Genomic DNA, 17,408 nt, shown 5'->3' with positions numbered 1-17,408 from the left:
GGAGGGGGGTTTACGTGCATCAAAACAAATAAAATATCAACACAAATCAAACTAAACCCTCATTACATCTTTTCAATCACCACTATTGGCATTATTTCATTCTTTTATTAACTATTTGACTTGATCTAGTCACTTTAAAAGAAAACCATCGCAGTTAGTCAGTTTATACGGCAGGTGTCTTACCTCTGCTCGAAGTGGTTTCTTCATTTAAAGGGAATGCACATACATTTGAATTTCGTTGAAAGGGAAGTTGCTCTGTTGTTATTACAGTAGAACCCTCGCGTTTGATCTAAAAGAGATGAGGACGACAGGAATGATATTGATAATAAAACATTACACTGACATTTTGTATTTAAATAGGTTTTTTTAATATAAATTATTTGTTTGATTTTAACTTCTTAATTTTTGTCGTGTACGAAGGCATCATTATGATAATGCCATGAAGTCCATGTTATTAACTTAGCTCTATAGTGGCTGTTGTTTGTAACCTGCAAAATTTGACTGACCCTAATGAGCAAAATCTATAGGCCTATACAAAAAATGTCTTAATTCCTAAGAATTAATTAAATTAATAATTAATAAGAACACATTTTAATTCTAAAAGCAGGTGGACGCGTTTGAAGACTACCTTTTTTATTATCAATTTAAATAGTGTGAATAACAAATTGGTCTTAAAAATATGGACCCAGCGCCCCCTGTTGAGACGAAGAGATAAAGCACACTGCTATCTATCCATCTATCTATCTATCTATCTATCTATCTATCTATCTATCTATCTATCTATCTATCTATCTATCTATCTATCTATCTATCTATCTATCTTTCTATCTATCTATCTATCTATCTATCTATCTATCTATCTATCTATCTATCTATCTATCTATCTATCTATCTATCTATCTATCTATCACCTTAAACGTCTAAATAGCCGTTTTTTATTGTTTAAATAATTTTTTTAAATTATTTGTATTTTTTCTGTTAACAATGACTGTTGCAGTAATCATTTAATCTGAAAACAGGTTCACATTTGTTGCGTTGAATCAATATATAGTTCCTTCTCAAAGGCTGCGTAGTAAAAAAAAAATCACACACATAGTAGCTAACCATAATAACATGTTATGTGAATTATGGGATCTTGGTTGGTTACAGCAAGACAAATTTAATGATCATTAATATCATTAATTTGGTAGTCGTTAAGGGCTGTGGAACTGTCTAGGGAGTTTATTAAATAATGGAAGAAATATATGTTAATCATTGTAAATTGCAAATACATTTTAAAAAATATATATGTTTAATATAGGCTAATAATGTTAATTTGAAAAAAATATACATAGTGTGTTGTGATAGTTGTAAAGTGCATATCTGTGTAAATGTGTGAATGTGTCAAGTTTAATTACTGGAAAGCTGCGCATTCTCTTTTTATGTCACTGGGAGTCGCCAAAGGGGGAGGGACTTAGGCATGGAGAGACAATGCTTGTGTTTGTGCAAAGGCCCCTGAGTGGCGGCTCTGTCGGATCTCTTGCGCCTGACTACGGCTGATACACACATAGTCAGCGAGCTGAGTGGGAAGTGGACGACTTTTTCTGACCGGTCAATGCATTGACAGAGGTAAGAACATAATAATCATCCTCTCAAACAGAGTTTCTAACTTGTGAATTGGTCAAATATGCAGGCTTGTGTGTGAGGGGGTTGTGGAAAGTCTTAGTGAGGGAACGCTTTAGGATGGGGAGAGGGGGGCCAGATCGCACTCGTCTGTGTTTTGGCAGTGAAGGGGTATGAATAGACCAAAGTTGAAAGAAAGCAGTGCTGAAGGGAAAGGCATGCTCAGAATGCCACTGGGCTCCAGAAAAGACAGAGCGAGAGAGGGACAGAGAAAAGGGTGGATGTGAGTATGCCGGAGGAAAAGAGATATAGAGTAAAGTCAGAATGGTTAGTGGAAACAGAAAGGTTACACAAGGGGAAGTTTAAGACAAGTGATGGGAAAGGAGAAAGCAAGACAAAGAGTGACATAATTAAAATATTAGCTTTAGAAATCTAATGTTAACAAAAACAACCTTTGATTTGAATAATGTATTAGTTGAGTGAAATGTTATAACTAATATTAATGATTATTAATTAATGCTGTAGGAGTATTGTTCATTCTTAGTTCATGTTAACTAATGATTTCAAGTGTTTTCAGCAGGGAAACGATGCTTTATATTTTAAACCACAAATTTAAACCAAAAAAAATCTCTTCTATAATTATTATGGATGTAGTTTTATGGCCTCTTATGAATTGTGAGGATATTTGAAATATTTAAAAGTCTTTCTCAAACTGCAGGACCATTTAAAATGTGATGAAAAACTTTTTACAGGAATAATTAGACACTCCCTTCTATATGTACATTTTCACCAGAAAAATGCTGAATAAGGTCATGGGCATTTTATGTGTTAACTACCCAAATAAAGTTTACACTACTTTTCATTTACTCTAGAAAACTAAAAACACAACTACACTGATATACTAATGTACAAGTTGGATTATTTTAGTATTAGAGAGCATAGAAGTATTGTTTGAGCTACTGTAGACTTCTATATTTTGATTTTTCCACAGGCAATTTTTTTTTGATACGGTGTTGAAGAACAGTAAAATCATGCTAATAAGCTAATCGTCTGCTAGCTCTCTTCTCTAGGTTAATTCAGAGGTCAGAACCTCATTAGCAACAAGATTAGAGAGACTTTAGGTGGGGAGGATGTTCCCATTTGTGCGCTGAAGAAAAGCACAATTCATCACAAAGTAAAATCAGTGATTCTGAAACCAACTGAATTTTTTTTTGTGTGTGTTTAAAAAATATAGCATGTTGTTATTCTGTAAAGCCATTCTGCAACCACAGATATCCTGAATTGTATTTCTCTTGTTTGTGTCTTGGTCAATAGCCAGTTCCAAGGTGATTTATTTTTAGAAAAGAGTGGCTGTTCTCCCCAAAAGGAAGGGTGTGAAGATTGGCACACCATTCTAGGAGGCTGGCCCGGGTGGGCCGTGGAAGGTTTGTGCTGACACTTTTGCCGCAGAGAGAGAAGAATTGGAGGAAACAGTTAAAGCGTGGCCACCATGGCCGAGAAAGTGAGGTACATCTGCGACTTCCTCTGATAGTGGATGTACAGTTTAAGATCCATTTAAACCGTTATATTGACATGTTTTTGTGTGCGTGTTTGTTTCCTGGTGTTTACAGCCTCCCTGCTAAGCTGATTAATGGGGGCGTGGCTGGACTGGTGGGCGTGACCTGCGTGTTTCCCATTGATCTCGCCAAGACCCGCCTACAAAATCAGCAGGGTGCTCGTGTTTATAGTGGAATGTGAGTTCGACATCTTTATGAAGTCCCATAACTATGCTTTGTATGTCATGCACTTTGTTTGGGGTCTTAGAGAGAGACCAGAGTAAAACCAACTGTGCAACTTGCATATGATGATGATCAATTGGTTTTGGAGAAACAGTCATTATAATTGCATGTGTGAGAGGTGCAAAATGGCAGCTGGTTTTCTGTCTTAAACCTTTTTAAGCCTATAAACCCTACACTCTTAGAAAAAGGTTCAGTTGGCTTCTAGAGAACCCTAATGTGCTTGACTCAATTTTATGCTAAAAGTCTCTGAATATAAGGAGAATGATTAAATGATTGCATAATACTTTTATTTTTATGTTTAACAGTTTAGTCTTTTTTCCCACTAAATCCATAAAATGATCGAAGTGAATCCATGATGGTTCTGCAGTATATGAAGCACACAACAGAACCTTTTAAGGTTCCATATAGAATATTTTCACCAAAGAGTGTAACATAAAACTAAATTATCACCATCATCAAAACTTTGCTGAAAAACAATATCTGAAAAACTTTGCTGAAAAACATCCCCCTTTATTGGGATACATGGCTTTTTGCTGTGAAATCTTCACTGTTCTTTAAAAAGTAGTTCAGATTTTTTATTAGTAGTAATATTTTATGATGAACACTTACTAGACAGAAGCAATACATCTTATTAGAAAAAAACATCATGTTCAAATAAGGGCTGTCAAACGATTAATCGTGATTAATCGCATCCAAAATAAAAGTTTTTGTTTACATAATATATGTGGGTGCACTGTGTATAATTATTTTGTATATATACAGTATAAATACACACACATTCATATATATTAAGGAAAAAAATATTATTTATATATAAAATATTTACATTTATATATAATATAAATTATATATAAATCTTTATACAGTATATTCATGAAAATATTTCTTAAATATATACAAGCATGTGTGTGTATTTATATATATAAAATTATTCACAGTGCACCCACATATATTAAGTAAACACAAACTTTTATTTTGTCCTATTCAGCCCTAGTTCAAATGTAAGTATCAAATATGATACAACAGGCCTTTTAGGAACATTAATTTGTACATTTCTCAATCATCATTGTATTGCATTGCGTTATATGTTTTGCAGCCACAGGAAAAACTACAGAGCTTTAATCATTAAACTAAGAATTTAAATATATTACCTTACAAATGATCACAATCTTACTTTTTGGCCATATAAATATCAGTAACAACTAAATTGCACAGTTTGGGCCTCTGTATAGAATTTATGTTTTTCATTCTCGGGTAGGAGCTGAATATTTTCACTATATCGTACCATATGAGCTATAAAACCCTGATGTATCAAATATGATACAAAACATAAAACACATTTGCAAACTTATGTTTTCCTTTTGATATTTTATCTTAGGAATCAATAAACAAAAAAATCGGACTATTATAATGGCTATACAAACAGTTATGCCTCTTTAAAAAAACAACTGCTTAAGGTTTATATGAATTGATTCACGAAGGCAGCATGTGTTAGTGATTTACTCTGGGCGGAGGACTTTGTCTGGATTTTAAATGACTCAGATGATGCGAAACAACTTGAGTCACATGCTTTTGCTTCTTTGATCTCTACACGCTCCCAAATGTTTTTCATTCCTTTTTAAGTAGCTTGCTCAAAAATATCTTTATGCATGTGTGATACCATTGAGATAAAGAGAAGGACTCTTTGTAGTGATGGTGTGTGAGGAGCTCTTTTCTTCTTTGGACACTTATGTAACAAGCGAATACCCAAGTGGTTTGTGGGCAAGAGAGAGGCTGCCATGTTTTAAGCTCTTTTTTCCACACATGACTCACTCCCCCAAGATTTTTTTGTCAATGTCTAGTTTGGCTGTTTGTTACACACAGACATGGAGAGCAATAAAAAAAGTTTATTACTGTTGTTTAAGAGATTTTCCACCATTTATTCTCATTACTTTATTCGACTTACCAAACAAGAATATTGTAGGGCATTTTCATGAAATTTGCTTGATTTGCTTATTTCAAAACCAGATTATAATATTTGATCGATCATATTGAACTTTTCTGTCTTGTTATGAAGGCTGGACTGTTTGGCAAAGACGATCAAAATGGAGGGCTACTTTGGCATGTATCGAGGTACAGTGTTTCTATCTTATCTAGTGCCGATTTTGGTTTGTTTCAATGTTAAAATCAAATTAAAAACCACCTCAATGAATGTTCATGGTGTTATTGAAAAGAGTGACATTAATAGTTTCAATTGTTATAGTGCTGTGGGATATGTCGCTTTCCCAGAATGACATTTCATGGTGTTTCTCTCAGGTGCAGCTGTGAATCTTACACTCGTCACTCCAGAGAAAGCCATCAAACTGGCTGCCAATGATGTCTTTAGACAGAAGCTCTCCAAAGATGGGTAACGGCCACTTGTTAACCATTTACAAAAGCAAAGCTACTTATTATACTTATTTTAACATGCCCAAAATGTATTGCTATTGGTTTATTCTGTCTGGTTTTGATAGTTTCGAACAGCTTCAAAGTATTTAGTTGCCTGTGCATCTTAAACTGGGTTAAACATACAGAAGTTGTAAGCAGTATGCTTGTACTGTGATTAAATCTCATTTGTTCTGGAATCGTGACCGCAAGTGGTTGCGCTACATGGTTTAGATTCACTGAAAAAGAACTGACCCAATAGACTCATTTGTTTAGGAGTTGAACCACACTGGTTTCATGTTTCTGATTCATATGAAAAGAACCAACTCTTGGGTTCACTATGTAATTTTTGGCCGGTTTAAAAAGACAAACTGCATGGATTTGCAGAAGAACATTGCGTGACTTTGTGGATGAATATTGTTACTGTTTATAAAACATTCACTACTAGGCTTATAACGAAGAAATATAACTGGATTCGATGGAAAGGATCTCAAGCTGACTCGGTAAAGACTGTAGCTACAGTATACCTATCAATAAACATGTTACTTCCTTCAAAATAAATTCCAGCTCAGCGCTACCAAAACCTGTAATAAAATGACCGTCACAATACTTAATGCTTCACAATTAACTTTGTTTGGGAGATACATATGGCTGTTCAATAAAATACCAACCTTACTCACCTGTTGAGTAATAAAAACTGCATCTCCACATCGCTTTTTACAGCATTTTCAATCCCTCAGAGTCAGTTCTTGCCATCTCACGAAAAGCCAAGCCTATGTTGATTTTTGTTTTATTACGAGCTCTGAAGCGTTCTCTTTTCGTCAGCAGATTCTCCTCTGTTTGGCGTTTGTTAAAATGGGAGGTTTGCGATTTAGCTGCTCCATGTCAACCTTTCTTGCTCGTTGTGACAACTAACCTGTGCCACTTTTACCCCATACATGCGTCAAGTAAGCCGGAGCAACTTTTCTCTATTTACAGATACGATGAGAGACATGCACGGGCGAGGGACGTACAGTATGTACGCAATTTCCCACCAAAACCATCCCGCTAGGCCTTAAATATAAACATTTATTGGCTAAATATTATCACTATGGCTTACCATAGTGAATCAGGGTAAGATAAAAAGATGTTTTGGAAGAAGGATTGATGTATTGACTCATTTTGAACGAACGAAAAAAGTTACTTAGTGTACCTTTAAGGAATATTTTTGACGTTTTCATGAAATAATGGAATAATTCACCTAAAAATGAACATTCTGTCATCAATTACTTACTAACCTTCATGTTGTTCCAAAACTGTATGACTTTCATTCTACTGTGGAACATAAAAGGAGAAATGTTGAACTTCCTGATTCTCTAAAAAGAGCTCATTAGATTCGTTCTGTAATCGAACTTCATTGGCCGCGCTGTCTGTTGTGTGCTATGGATTCAGTAGCGGTGTAAGGAAAGCAGTATATAGAACTCTGTCAGTATTGTACCATGTATTCAGAATGAACAAGTGAAAACCATTAACTTCCAGTACTTTTAGATTGTATCAAATCACATTTAACCTTTGAATACAGTATTTACCTAAATGAAAACATTTTCTGCTTCCACCGAGGCATTTAGGTCACCAGCTGACTAATTAGACCACTTATTTACTTGGTAAATGCAATAATGATCTCATGTGCCCCATCTGTCATTGTATCTGTCACCCATAGAAAATTACCACTGTGGGGGGAAATCCTTGCTGGCTGTGGGGCCGGGACCTGTCAGGTGGTAGTCACCACCCCCATGGAAATGCTAAAAATACAACTGCAGGATGCTGGCAGGTTGGGTAAGTGTGTTTATTATGCTCCCATGAGTGTCATCCGAGGTATGTAGGTCTCTATCTTAGGATGAGTAGAACAAAGGTTAGCCCTGAAAAAATAGAAGCTGTTTGAGTTGAATGGTGTCAACCAAATAGCAGTTTCTCCAAACTTCTGTGGATAAAAATGGTTAGATTAAAAAAAAATGAGTTGTAACCGGTCCATTTTTGTCTTTACAAGCTGCTCAGCGGACTGTCACTGCCTCTGCCCCTGCTCCGACTCCCTCGCTTGTGGCCTCTCAGACGGCCCAGCCAGGCACCAACGCCCCTCCTCGAGCCTCAGCGACTCGCATCACCCTGGAGCTACTCAAGACCCGAGGCCTCAGGGGTCTTTATAAGGGTGCAGGTGCTACACTGATGAGGTAAGACACAATCAGCAATATAAACAAATAGGAATATGGTCTATAAAGCAAATTAGGGTTACGTCTTCATTAATCTGCATACATTTGAAAATGGCGTTTTCGTTTCAAAGTGCTCTCCGTCCTTACTAGCATCTTCAAGCGTTTTCAGAAGTTTCTCATCCACGCTGTAACATCGGGAAAACGCTTACTTCACCTCGCTGAGCAAGCGTAAAGCCTTATAAAAGCTCAATTAGATGATACATAACATAATATCATAAAGTTATCACACTCTTCTGACAGGATCATTTTGTTTTGCAAAATATCTCTCCATGAAAACGCAACTTCTCTCATGTTTTGCTTCTCTTCATCTTTGCAGGACTGTGGTATGAAGAGTGTGCAAAGTAACATATCTTTAGCACATAACAATACCGGTATAAACATGAAAATCTATCGGTATAATATGCGTCGCATCATCGGTTTCAGATACCTCCGTTTTTACTGTCCACACTACAAAGCGAAAACAGCATTTTCAAATTGATCCACTTTGGAGAGTGATTTCAAAAAAACGTATTTTTCGTTAATAAAAACGACATCTCTGTGTGGAGTAAAAATAACAATTCAAATTGGCATTAAATGGAAATTTAAAGGAAGTGTATCATCTTTTCTTTCCTGTGACGTAAATCCAAGTGAAACAACTTCTGGAACAAGAAGAAATGTAGGGCGGGATTAAATTGCATCCATTGGAAATGTATCGTATTGTTGTTGTTTGTGATTACGATTATTTAAAAAAAATGATGATGTGTAATCACTTTTAAATTAACATAAAATATTCCATAACAACATTTGAATAGTCAATTTTGATTTCATGGTGACTTTAAAAGCCTGTTCATACGCTGAACAAAAACTATAAAGTTATATTAGCATCCACCAATATAGTTATGTGTTGTCTGTCGCTTTAAATGCTCGTGCTCTTTAACGCTGAGTAGATTGGCTGTCTATGTTATTATCATTCATCATTTATCATTCTAAAAGTGATTCCAATGATATAATTCCTCTGTGTTGGTATAGTTTTAGTTGTGGTGTGGATTTTTCAGTTCTCATAGAATGAGATTATTGAAAATGTATAGTTTTAGTTTTCGTCCTTGGTGGGAATGGGCCTTAAATCATGAATTGGGCATCTCTATTCAGGATTTTAAATGAGTATCTATCTAAATTTTGGTTTGCTCATCAAACAAATCAATATTATAACTTGGAGTATACATGAGATATAAGGACCCTTTTTATTATATTATTTGGTATTTGTTTTTAGGGCTCATTCACTTTCATTATATTGTAATGTAAAAGAAGACCTTTTGCAAACCCTCAGTGACGTGTTGTCTTAACTAACTTAAGTGATTGCTCTCTCTGCAAACGCTCACACTGCTTCAGGACAGAAAGATGGATAGACGGCACGGTGGCCTCTCACCTTTAACACCGCCCACTCACCTATCCAAACAGCCCCTCCCCCACAGGATCCCTGCAGTCTGTGATGTAATCCCAGCTGAACTGATGTAACCCGCCAGCTGTCAGTTCTGATCTGTTATTCATAGCTTCTAATTAACCGTAGGCAGAATTCTCTTCTTAATGGCATTCTACCGAGAGCTCGATCTATCTCAATCTGTTGTCTCTCGTCTACGGCCTACACGGCCTAAATCATATTTCTCCATTCATCATTTCACGTTTCACATTTCACATTTACAGACTAAAACTAATCAGGCACAGTGATCGATAACGATTCATCAATAGCGTCCTGCAGCCATGTCTGCATTCTACAGCTCTGTGTCCTTTCTCTGTTCAGGGACGTTCCGTTCTCCATGATCTACTTCCCGCTGTTCGCCAACCTCAACGTTGTGGGCCGCACTGAGGATCGCCATAGCAACCCCCAGGATCGGGCCCCCTTCCTGCAGTCTTTCGTGGCTGGTTGCACGGCCGGCTCGGTGGCGGCGGTAGCTGTCACTCCTCTGGACGGTGAGATACAGGCGAGAGAGGAGTAGAGGAACACAATTTGCTCTCTCTCCTTTTGAAATGATGCTGATAAATGTCCCGTTCAGTTCGAAGCCTGTTAAAACCACTGCTAATCCTGTTTCGATGCTACTGCGCTGCTGAGAAACTGTTGATAGATAATTGATATAGATTTTGTGTGGCTTTATTTCAATAACAATAGATATTATATATAAAATGTTGTATATGCATATACATTTATTTTTGTACTTCAATCGTTTCTTGACAAAAAGGAGCAGTTCTTCAAAGAAATACTTATTACTTCTAGTACTGGAGATTTAAAGGAATCAGATCTTAAAAAGAGCCTTTTTGTTTTGTGATGAATTATTGGTACATTTTTGCCACACTGTTGAATAACTAGTTCACTCCAAGTATTTCAGAAAGGCACAGAATGAGTCTTTTGTTTCTGAGTGATTAATTATTAAACCCCATGTAGAGTAGACTGAAACATTTCATTTGCTTTGAAGAAAGTCTGTTAAGTTTGGGTGTCAATTCTATTTAGAAAGCTTTTTGTTTATAGTTCTTGTCTCTTATGTCTATTGTATTGTGAGTTCTTTGTTGACTAAAAAAAGCAGTAGGTTTATTTGGACAGTAGAAACTGACACTGTCACTGCAGTGTCTCCATCTGAAGATTTGGCAGTACTCTCTGAAACATTACAACATTACAAATAGACTCATAGGAAACCGATAACCTAGTTTTTCATCTGTTCATTATTCAAGTGGAGCATATATTATGTTACAGTAAACACACCGAACCTGATTTAAAGTGCAGAAACATTTACCTATCGCTTAACTAACATTTAAAAAACCTTGAATCTGTTGGCGATCCCTACTGTCAAAAAAAGGCAGCTGCCTTAAATTTTTAAGTACAATCAACTTTGCTGTATAAGTCATTTCAACTTCAAAAATTAAAGTGACTTTTTAAAAAATTAGTTGAATCTAAATAAGTTTTTTTTTAACTTAAAGTAATGTTAAAACATATGTTGTCATGACTTGATCATACCATTTTTTACTGCTGTTAAATCTGAATTAACCAGAGCAGTTCTTGAGTCAACAAACAGATCTAGTTATTTTATTTTATTTGTTCATTTATTGTTTATTGTGGTTAACTTTACAAAAAGTATGTTATCTGGTTACCTTAATTGTTAGTTCATTGAAATTAAAAATTTGAGTTAATACAATAAAGGAGATTGGTTTAATAAATAGAAAGTCAAATATTAAGTTATCTGAACCGCATTAAATATTTAAGTTGATTTGACAAAAGAGAAAAAGTTGTGATAACAAATTTTTTTTTAAATAAAGTGAATCATGTGGAAATAAACTGAACTTGAACACATTAAATTATAATAAACATTTACTAATAGAACATAATCAAGATATTCTACTTGTGGCTTTATTATAATGTTTCAGAGAAAGTTCTTATATAAAATTTTGCATAAATAAACAATTAGCAAGGTTTTTGAGAATTATTCAATCTTAAAAAATACAATAAGTTGTATGTTGTTTTATAGAATGCAGTATGTCAGTGACCACTTGTGACTTAATGACATCATGACGAATCGCTGAATCGTTTTTTTGAAGAGCCAATACATGGAAACGAGTCCGACTAACTACTGAACAGCTGTATAACCTGCATCTGAGAAATTAAAATAGTAATTTCCACTTTCAGCACAAGGCATAGATCCATCCAAATCTGTTTTTAATATCGATTAATGCTTATTATTTTCAGTTATAAAGACCCGCTTACAGACCTTACAGAAGGGAGAGGGAGAAGACTCCTATAAAGGCATCATTGATTGCACACAGTAAGCTTTTTATTGACATGTATGACATAAATAATTAGCATATTCATGACATTTTAAATGGCAACTTTTTTTTCTTTTCACAGACGCATTTTAAAACGAGAGGGACCAAGCGCGTTTCTCAAGGGAGCAACGTGTCGTGCTTTGGTCATCGCTCCGCTCTTTGGCATCGCTCAGGGCGTGTACTTCCTGGGCATCGGCGAGCACCTGCTGGGCCTGCTGGGATAGCAGCAGGTGATGTCACCTCAATCATCATACACACATTACTGTTTCTACACGGGCCACGAGATGACGATGAGAGATGAAGGAAGTTGTGACAGTGAACAAAAGAAGGTTCCAGACTTTATTTGCGAAAAGGTAATGATGGAGAGAAATTCATGTACCCAACCAAAGGAAGTTCAGACCCTTTGGAAGAACAGAGGAGGGTTGTGTAATGCTAACATAAAAGCCTGTATTGCACACTAACCAAGTATGCTACCTAAAACTGCAAACAGGGTTCTTTAGGTAAGACAGGGTCCTGGAAGGGTGATTATTTTTATGTCTTAAAGCCCAGTTACAATCAGTATTAAACCAACATGTTTCAGGATTGATCGATCTGTTGTAAACAGGTTCGATGTGTATTTAGATTGAAGGGAGACTTTAATTAAAGTTTAAATGGATTGAGAACCACCAAATTGTCCTAATTCCCACCCCTTTAAACAGCAAAAAAAATACTCAAAAACAGTTTGCAGGGTCTGTTGACCTAATTTAATGAAGAGACTGCTGGGATTGTCTTCCTGTTACATGTTCCTCTGTGAGACAGAATTCCTATAGGCTATAATGTTGGCATGATATTTTTTAAATTATTTTGTTGAGTGTGCATTAAATTAAAAAGCAAAAAGCCTTATTCTTGCCACTCAAGTTTTTCACTAAAAAGAAATAACAAAACGTAATATAAATTACCAGTGGATTTTAAAGTGTTATATATATTTTTTTCGCCTTGAGTAAGAAAGAATACAGTGAAACGTATAGAGAAATGAGGTCTTGAGTAGTTTAATTTTTCAAGATATTTCAGTTTAAAAGACAGTATTATAACAATAACAAGCATTTTATAGATGCCTTGGAAGGCAAAACCTGATTTTTTAGAAAGAAAGAAAAAACACCTCCGAGTCTTCATATTCATGTTATACTGAATAATTTTGATAAGCAACAAGCAATCTGTACATTTTAAATATGCAAGACTGATATAGGCTATGTGTCTCTGCTTATTCAGTTTATTCATCAGCCTTTGTATTTTAAAGTCTTTTTGAAAACATGGTCTGGAGTCATTTGATTATGTAAAACATGCACCACAACCGATGCTAATTTGCATCTGATATGTCTGATTTCCACAAGGCGACAGCGTGTTTTTAATATTTGAGGTATTTTTCTGTAACCCTCTGTCAGATGTACGACTTGATTTCTTTCCTGAACGGTGGGTAAAGTGTAACCAACAAGCGATGCTTTGTTTATATTGTAATGGGCACAGAAATGCTTCAGAACATAAATAAAATATATTTGATTTATTTATCTGTAGTATTATGCAATTGTACTACAAATGAAAATGCAGGAAAAAACAAACACAAAGGCATCTATGTTTTTAAGACATTAAATGAGGACTTCCCTTTTCCAGGGAAAACCTGTTAGGCTGCTCAGATTTAGATAATAGCTTTCAAGGCAAAAACAATGTAAAATTCCTGAGTGCTTATGGCTCTTTGTTCAAACAGCTTGAGATAAGATGTCAGGTATCCATTTTCCCCACCAGTGACGCTAAAACACAGAGATATAAGGTAACACGAGTAAATATGATAAGCCTTAAATACTTTCTTTGGGCTTGTTTTCCAAGAGCAAAAACACACAAGAATAAGAGCACAATAATAAATTGCTGGAACATGATCAATTGCAACCAGAATAGTTTTTCACTTCTGAAAAACCACAGTGACCTTCAAAAAATAAAATTGCCTCCTCATCACTTTATCATGTTTTCTGAATTTCACCGTTCTCCCAACTACCACTAATGTGTGTTATTAACAGTCCATTAATCCATAAACCTGCGGTTTGGGTTGGCACCAAACAGAGTCACTCTGATCTCAGGCATCATCTGTGAAAGCAGAAAAAATGATGAGGACGACATTCACAAAAACAAGCTTTTCTAAGTTTATTCCTGCTGTAAAATGTGATTGTTTTCTCTACCTGTTCCGCCAGAAGGTCTAGTCTGCTTTCTAGTGTGTTGGACACCTTGATCTTGCCATCAGCGTTATAAACTTCAACACCTCCTGAACTGAGGATGCCAAGCATGAACAATGAACAAGTTGAGAATATATAAATGACCCAGTTTTTTTTAGGAAAACTGTGGAAGAGATCTTACATGTTAGGGGACAGGAAGTTGTTTTCGTCGATGCGCACCTCAATATTACTCTTTACAGCCTCTTTGTAGATAGGGATGTTTTTCTGAACAGCAGCCTAAAATAAACAGGTATATCAACCTCTTTAAAAGATTAAACGGTTTGCATAGCTGATATGCAATTTGTAAAATATTATGCAAACGGATAGACAGGGAATAGAGCTCACCTGCACCATCGCTACATCTTGCTTTCTGCACCGGATTATAACCCTGGGCTCCAGCAGCTGATAAAATCCCTACCGAAGCAAAAAGAGAAAAAAAAAAGTGAATAAAATACACTATTATTTTATTAATAATTGCAATAAAAGATATAATAATAAAATAATAATTATACATATATATATATACAGTGTGTATGTATGTACGCATGTATATAAATATATATATATATACACCTATATATATATAAATCATTGATATACTATTACATTCTTTGCTAAGTTAGAGTTACATTATTTTTATTTTCTGTTTTCATCTTAATTCAAGTTACAGTTGTATTGTTTTGTGTTTGTCTTTTTATTAGTTTTTATGAAATGTCTGTATAGTTTTAACTTTTAGTTTATGTAGTTTAAATAAAATGTAAAACTAGTTGAGGAAATAACTTTTTTACTTAAGTTAATGTTTATTTCAAGCAATGATTTTTTATAGCTTAATAATAGGGTAATAATAACCCTGACACATATATGTTGATATAACTACATGTAAACTAAATATAACATAATACTAAATTATAAATAATATCACAAATAGATTTCAATTTATTTTATATAAATATAAATGAAGTAGCAAGTAATACATACATATATAGTTTGTTATTATATAAATATTCAGTGTCTATTAGCCATAGAAAATCTGCCAAGTGACTTGGTGAGCAACACTCACCAGTGTCTCAATAGTGCTGAAATAATAATAATAATAATAGTCATCAGAATTTGCTTTACAAACTATTTTTTAAAAAGCTAGCATTGCTAACAGGACCATATCTGACCTGTAACACCAGCCCCTCCAGCAGTGCTGGGTACTGATTTGGGTCTTGGGCTATGTTGGCCAACCGTTGTTGTGCATCGTTTAGCAGATCCTGCAAAGAATCACATGAGGAAGATGAGAAAGAGATGGATTTCTTGTAGTTCTATAAAAATATAGACAATATAAATATCACATCATTATCATCATCATACCTTAATCATGTCATCGCGGGCTTTGAGCACCTTCAGTCTTGCCTGGTTCAACAAATTTGACATCTGGCTGTGGATTTGAATGGACACAATAAATACGCCAATGAAGGACTCAAGGTTACACATTTAAAGAACTTTTACTCACATTTTCTTCTGTTGTTCAATCTGTTTCTCTTTCTTCTCATAGTACTCCATTATCTTCAACCTTTGAGTCTGTACCAGTCGTCCCTTTTCGATATTAAACTCTTCTTCTGCCTGCAAGCCACAATGCACATGACTTAAAGCAGATATTTAAGGAAAATTAATAGACGATAATGCTCTAGACAGATTCGACCATATTTATGCACTTATGCTAATCATTGGATTTGTGCTACCTTTGCATCAATTTCTTCTGCCTTCTCATTGGCTTCCTGCTCAATAAAGGCCATCATGTGTTTGATCTGGAGAGATGCAATGAGATCAGTGTCAATAAAAGAGCAAAGCAAGGTTAAATTACAATGTAAGAATTGAAGAACCACTGATCCTTTATTAAGCTGATGTAATGAAATAAAAAGAGACGAGGGTAGAAACTGATGGGGAAGCGAGACTGAAAGAAGTGTTGAATCGGTGCAGCTGGGAAAGTCCATTGAGCTGCTCTGGACAACTGAAGGACAGATTTACTCTTTAGCCATTACAATTCACAGCATTAAACACTCACAGTATATTAATTAAAAACATCTAGATTTAATAAAATGCACATACTCTCCTCAAAGTGAATGGGATATATTTCATACAACAACTTCAAGTACAAAATAAAATAATAAATAACAATGCTTTCGTTATAGGCGCCTTTCAAAACACTAAGAAAACGTCTTCATAAAATACAAACGACAATATTATATAAATTAAAAATGTGTGTTTATGAGCATAATAAGCCTGGATATTTGTTCAAAACAACGAACCACAATTTTGTGGCTGCCATTTTTCTTTTTAAAAGTTATACTTATTAGATTTATATACTTAACTGATCTTAAATATAATAACGTTACCTCGTTTAAAAATAGAACTTAAAAGTAGTTTATAAACTTGTTAGCTAGCTAACTGGTTTTCTCACCTGTTTCTGTACCGCGGCATCGCTGAGCGCCATGTTTTAAAGTTGTTTTTAAGGCACTGACTGCGATCTGTAGATGGATTTATCAAGAAAACGATTGAATAATAACTTCAGAACTTCTACTCCAAATATTAATAACTACTTCAGCTATATGAGTGAAATCTGCAGCAACACTAAAGTACAGTTCCGTCAAACGTCAGCTGACATGGGTGAAGGCGTCGCGTGATTTGAAACGTCATGTCCGAGGTAAGACTCCGCCCACTTTTCATGTACTTGTTAACACTTTAAAATGACTTTCGTGCACTAAGTAGCAGCTAGTTAATTATTGAAAAGATTATAATTGTGGAAAAACTATCTTTAATCATATTATCGGTAAATGCCCGCAACCAAGTATTATTATATTGTTTTTGTTTACTACAGGCAACTCTGTTGGGCCAAATGTGACTTCTAGGCTAATATAACATTTAATTGTCAATGTTTAATTGTCAATCTTGCATTATACAGTGGATTTCATGTGAGTTGATTAGAGCTTCCAGTGTTGAAGGACAGTAGGTGCAGACATCCATAAGAATTACACAATAAAGATTAAACGATATATAACAAATAATATATAACAACATTTAAATTATGCAATATTTCAAAGTAATAGAAATATATCAAAAATAATATTTACAGATGTACAATTTTGAGATGTTATGTACAAATGGACAATTATAATAGACATTTAGAAGAGTTTTAACTTTTCAGACTGAATATAGCATGAGGGAAAACTGTTCTAGTGCTCGTTGATCAGTTCAAACAGAATGTGGGCTCGGTGTGTGGGATCCAAAGTGGTTTTCTTAGCCCCTTTTCTCACTCTGGGGGTATAAAGATCTTAGAGGTTGAGCAGGGGGGAACCAATAATCTTCTT

General features: G+C 35.1%; 2 protein-coding genes across 2 annotated transcripts; one reads left to right on the top strand and one right to left on the bottom strand.

Moving 5' to 3' along the window:
* The first annotated feature begins 1,452 nt into the window (after positions 1-1,452).
* On the top strand, positions 1,453-12,522 carry slc25a18 (solute carrier family 25 member 18). Its single transcript, XM_039646870.2, has 10 exons — positions 1,453-1,608; positions 2,917-3,108; positions 3,213-3,335; positions 5,437-5,492; positions 5,676-5,766; positions 7,483-7,598; positions 7,810-7,990; positions 9,807-9,976; positions 11,739-11,814; positions 11,898-12,522. The coding sequence occupies exons 2-10, from the start codon at positions 3,092-3,094 to the stop codon at positions 12,037-12,039; spliced, it is 972 nt and encodes a 323-aa protein (XP_039502804.2). The 5' UTR covers positions 1,453-1,608; positions 2,917-3,091; the 3' UTR covers positions 12,040-12,522.
* An 815-nt stretch (positions 12,523-13,337) lies between these two features.
* atp6v1e1a (ATPase H+ transporting V1 subunit E1a) lies at positions 13,338-16,669 on the bottom strand. The gene is made up of 9 exons (XM_039646872.2): positions 16,502-16,669; positions 15,783-15,848; positions 15,554-15,663; positions 15,412-15,478; positions 15,222-15,311; positions 14,401-14,469; positions 14,198-14,292; positions 14,023-14,110; positions 13,338-13,930 (listed from the first exon to the last, which is right to left on the bottom strand). Exons 1-9 carry the CDS (start codon positions 16,532-16,534, stop codon positions 13,868-13,870), a joined length of 681 nt encoding a protein of 226 aa, XP_039502806.1. The 5' UTR covers positions 16,535-16,669; the 3' UTR covers positions 13,338-13,867.
* Positions 16,670-17,408: the final 739 nt, after the last annotated feature.

Source organism: Pimephales promelas, chromosome 25, assembly GCF_988280905.1.
Source record: "Pimephales promelas chromosome 25, fPimPro1.hap1.1, whole genome shotgun sequence".
In the NCBI taxonomy this organism is placed as follows: domain Eukaryota; kingdom Metazoa; phylum Chordata; class Actinopteri; order Cypriniformes; family Leuciscidae; genus Pimephales; species Pimephales promelas.
This window is presented reverse-complemented; position numbering and strand designations above follow the sequence as displayed.

Bases quoted from the DNA above. Each gene is read 5' to 3' on its own strand.
- slc25a18 (XM_039646870.2), top strand. The intron at 5,493-5,675 runs GTACAGTGTTTC...TGTTTCTCTCAG, and splicing joins CTACTTTGGCATGTATCGAG to GTGCAGCTGTGAATCTTACA. The intron at 11,815-11,897 runs GTAAGCTTTTTA...TTCTTTTCACAG, and splicing joins GGCATCATTGATTGCACACA to ACGCATTTTAAAACGAGAGG.
- atp6v1e1a (XM_039646872.2), bottom strand. From the start codon at position 16,534: ATGGCGCTCAGCGATGCCGCGGTACAGAAACAG. The intron at 15,479-15,553 runs GTGAGTAAAAGT...TCAAATCCACAG, and splicing joins ATTGAACAACAGAAGAAAAT to CCAGATGTCAAATTTGTTGA. The intron at 13,931-14,022 runs GTAGAGAAAACA...CTGCTTTCACAG, and splicing joins TAGACCTTCTGGCGGAACAG to ATGATGCCTGAGATCAGAGT.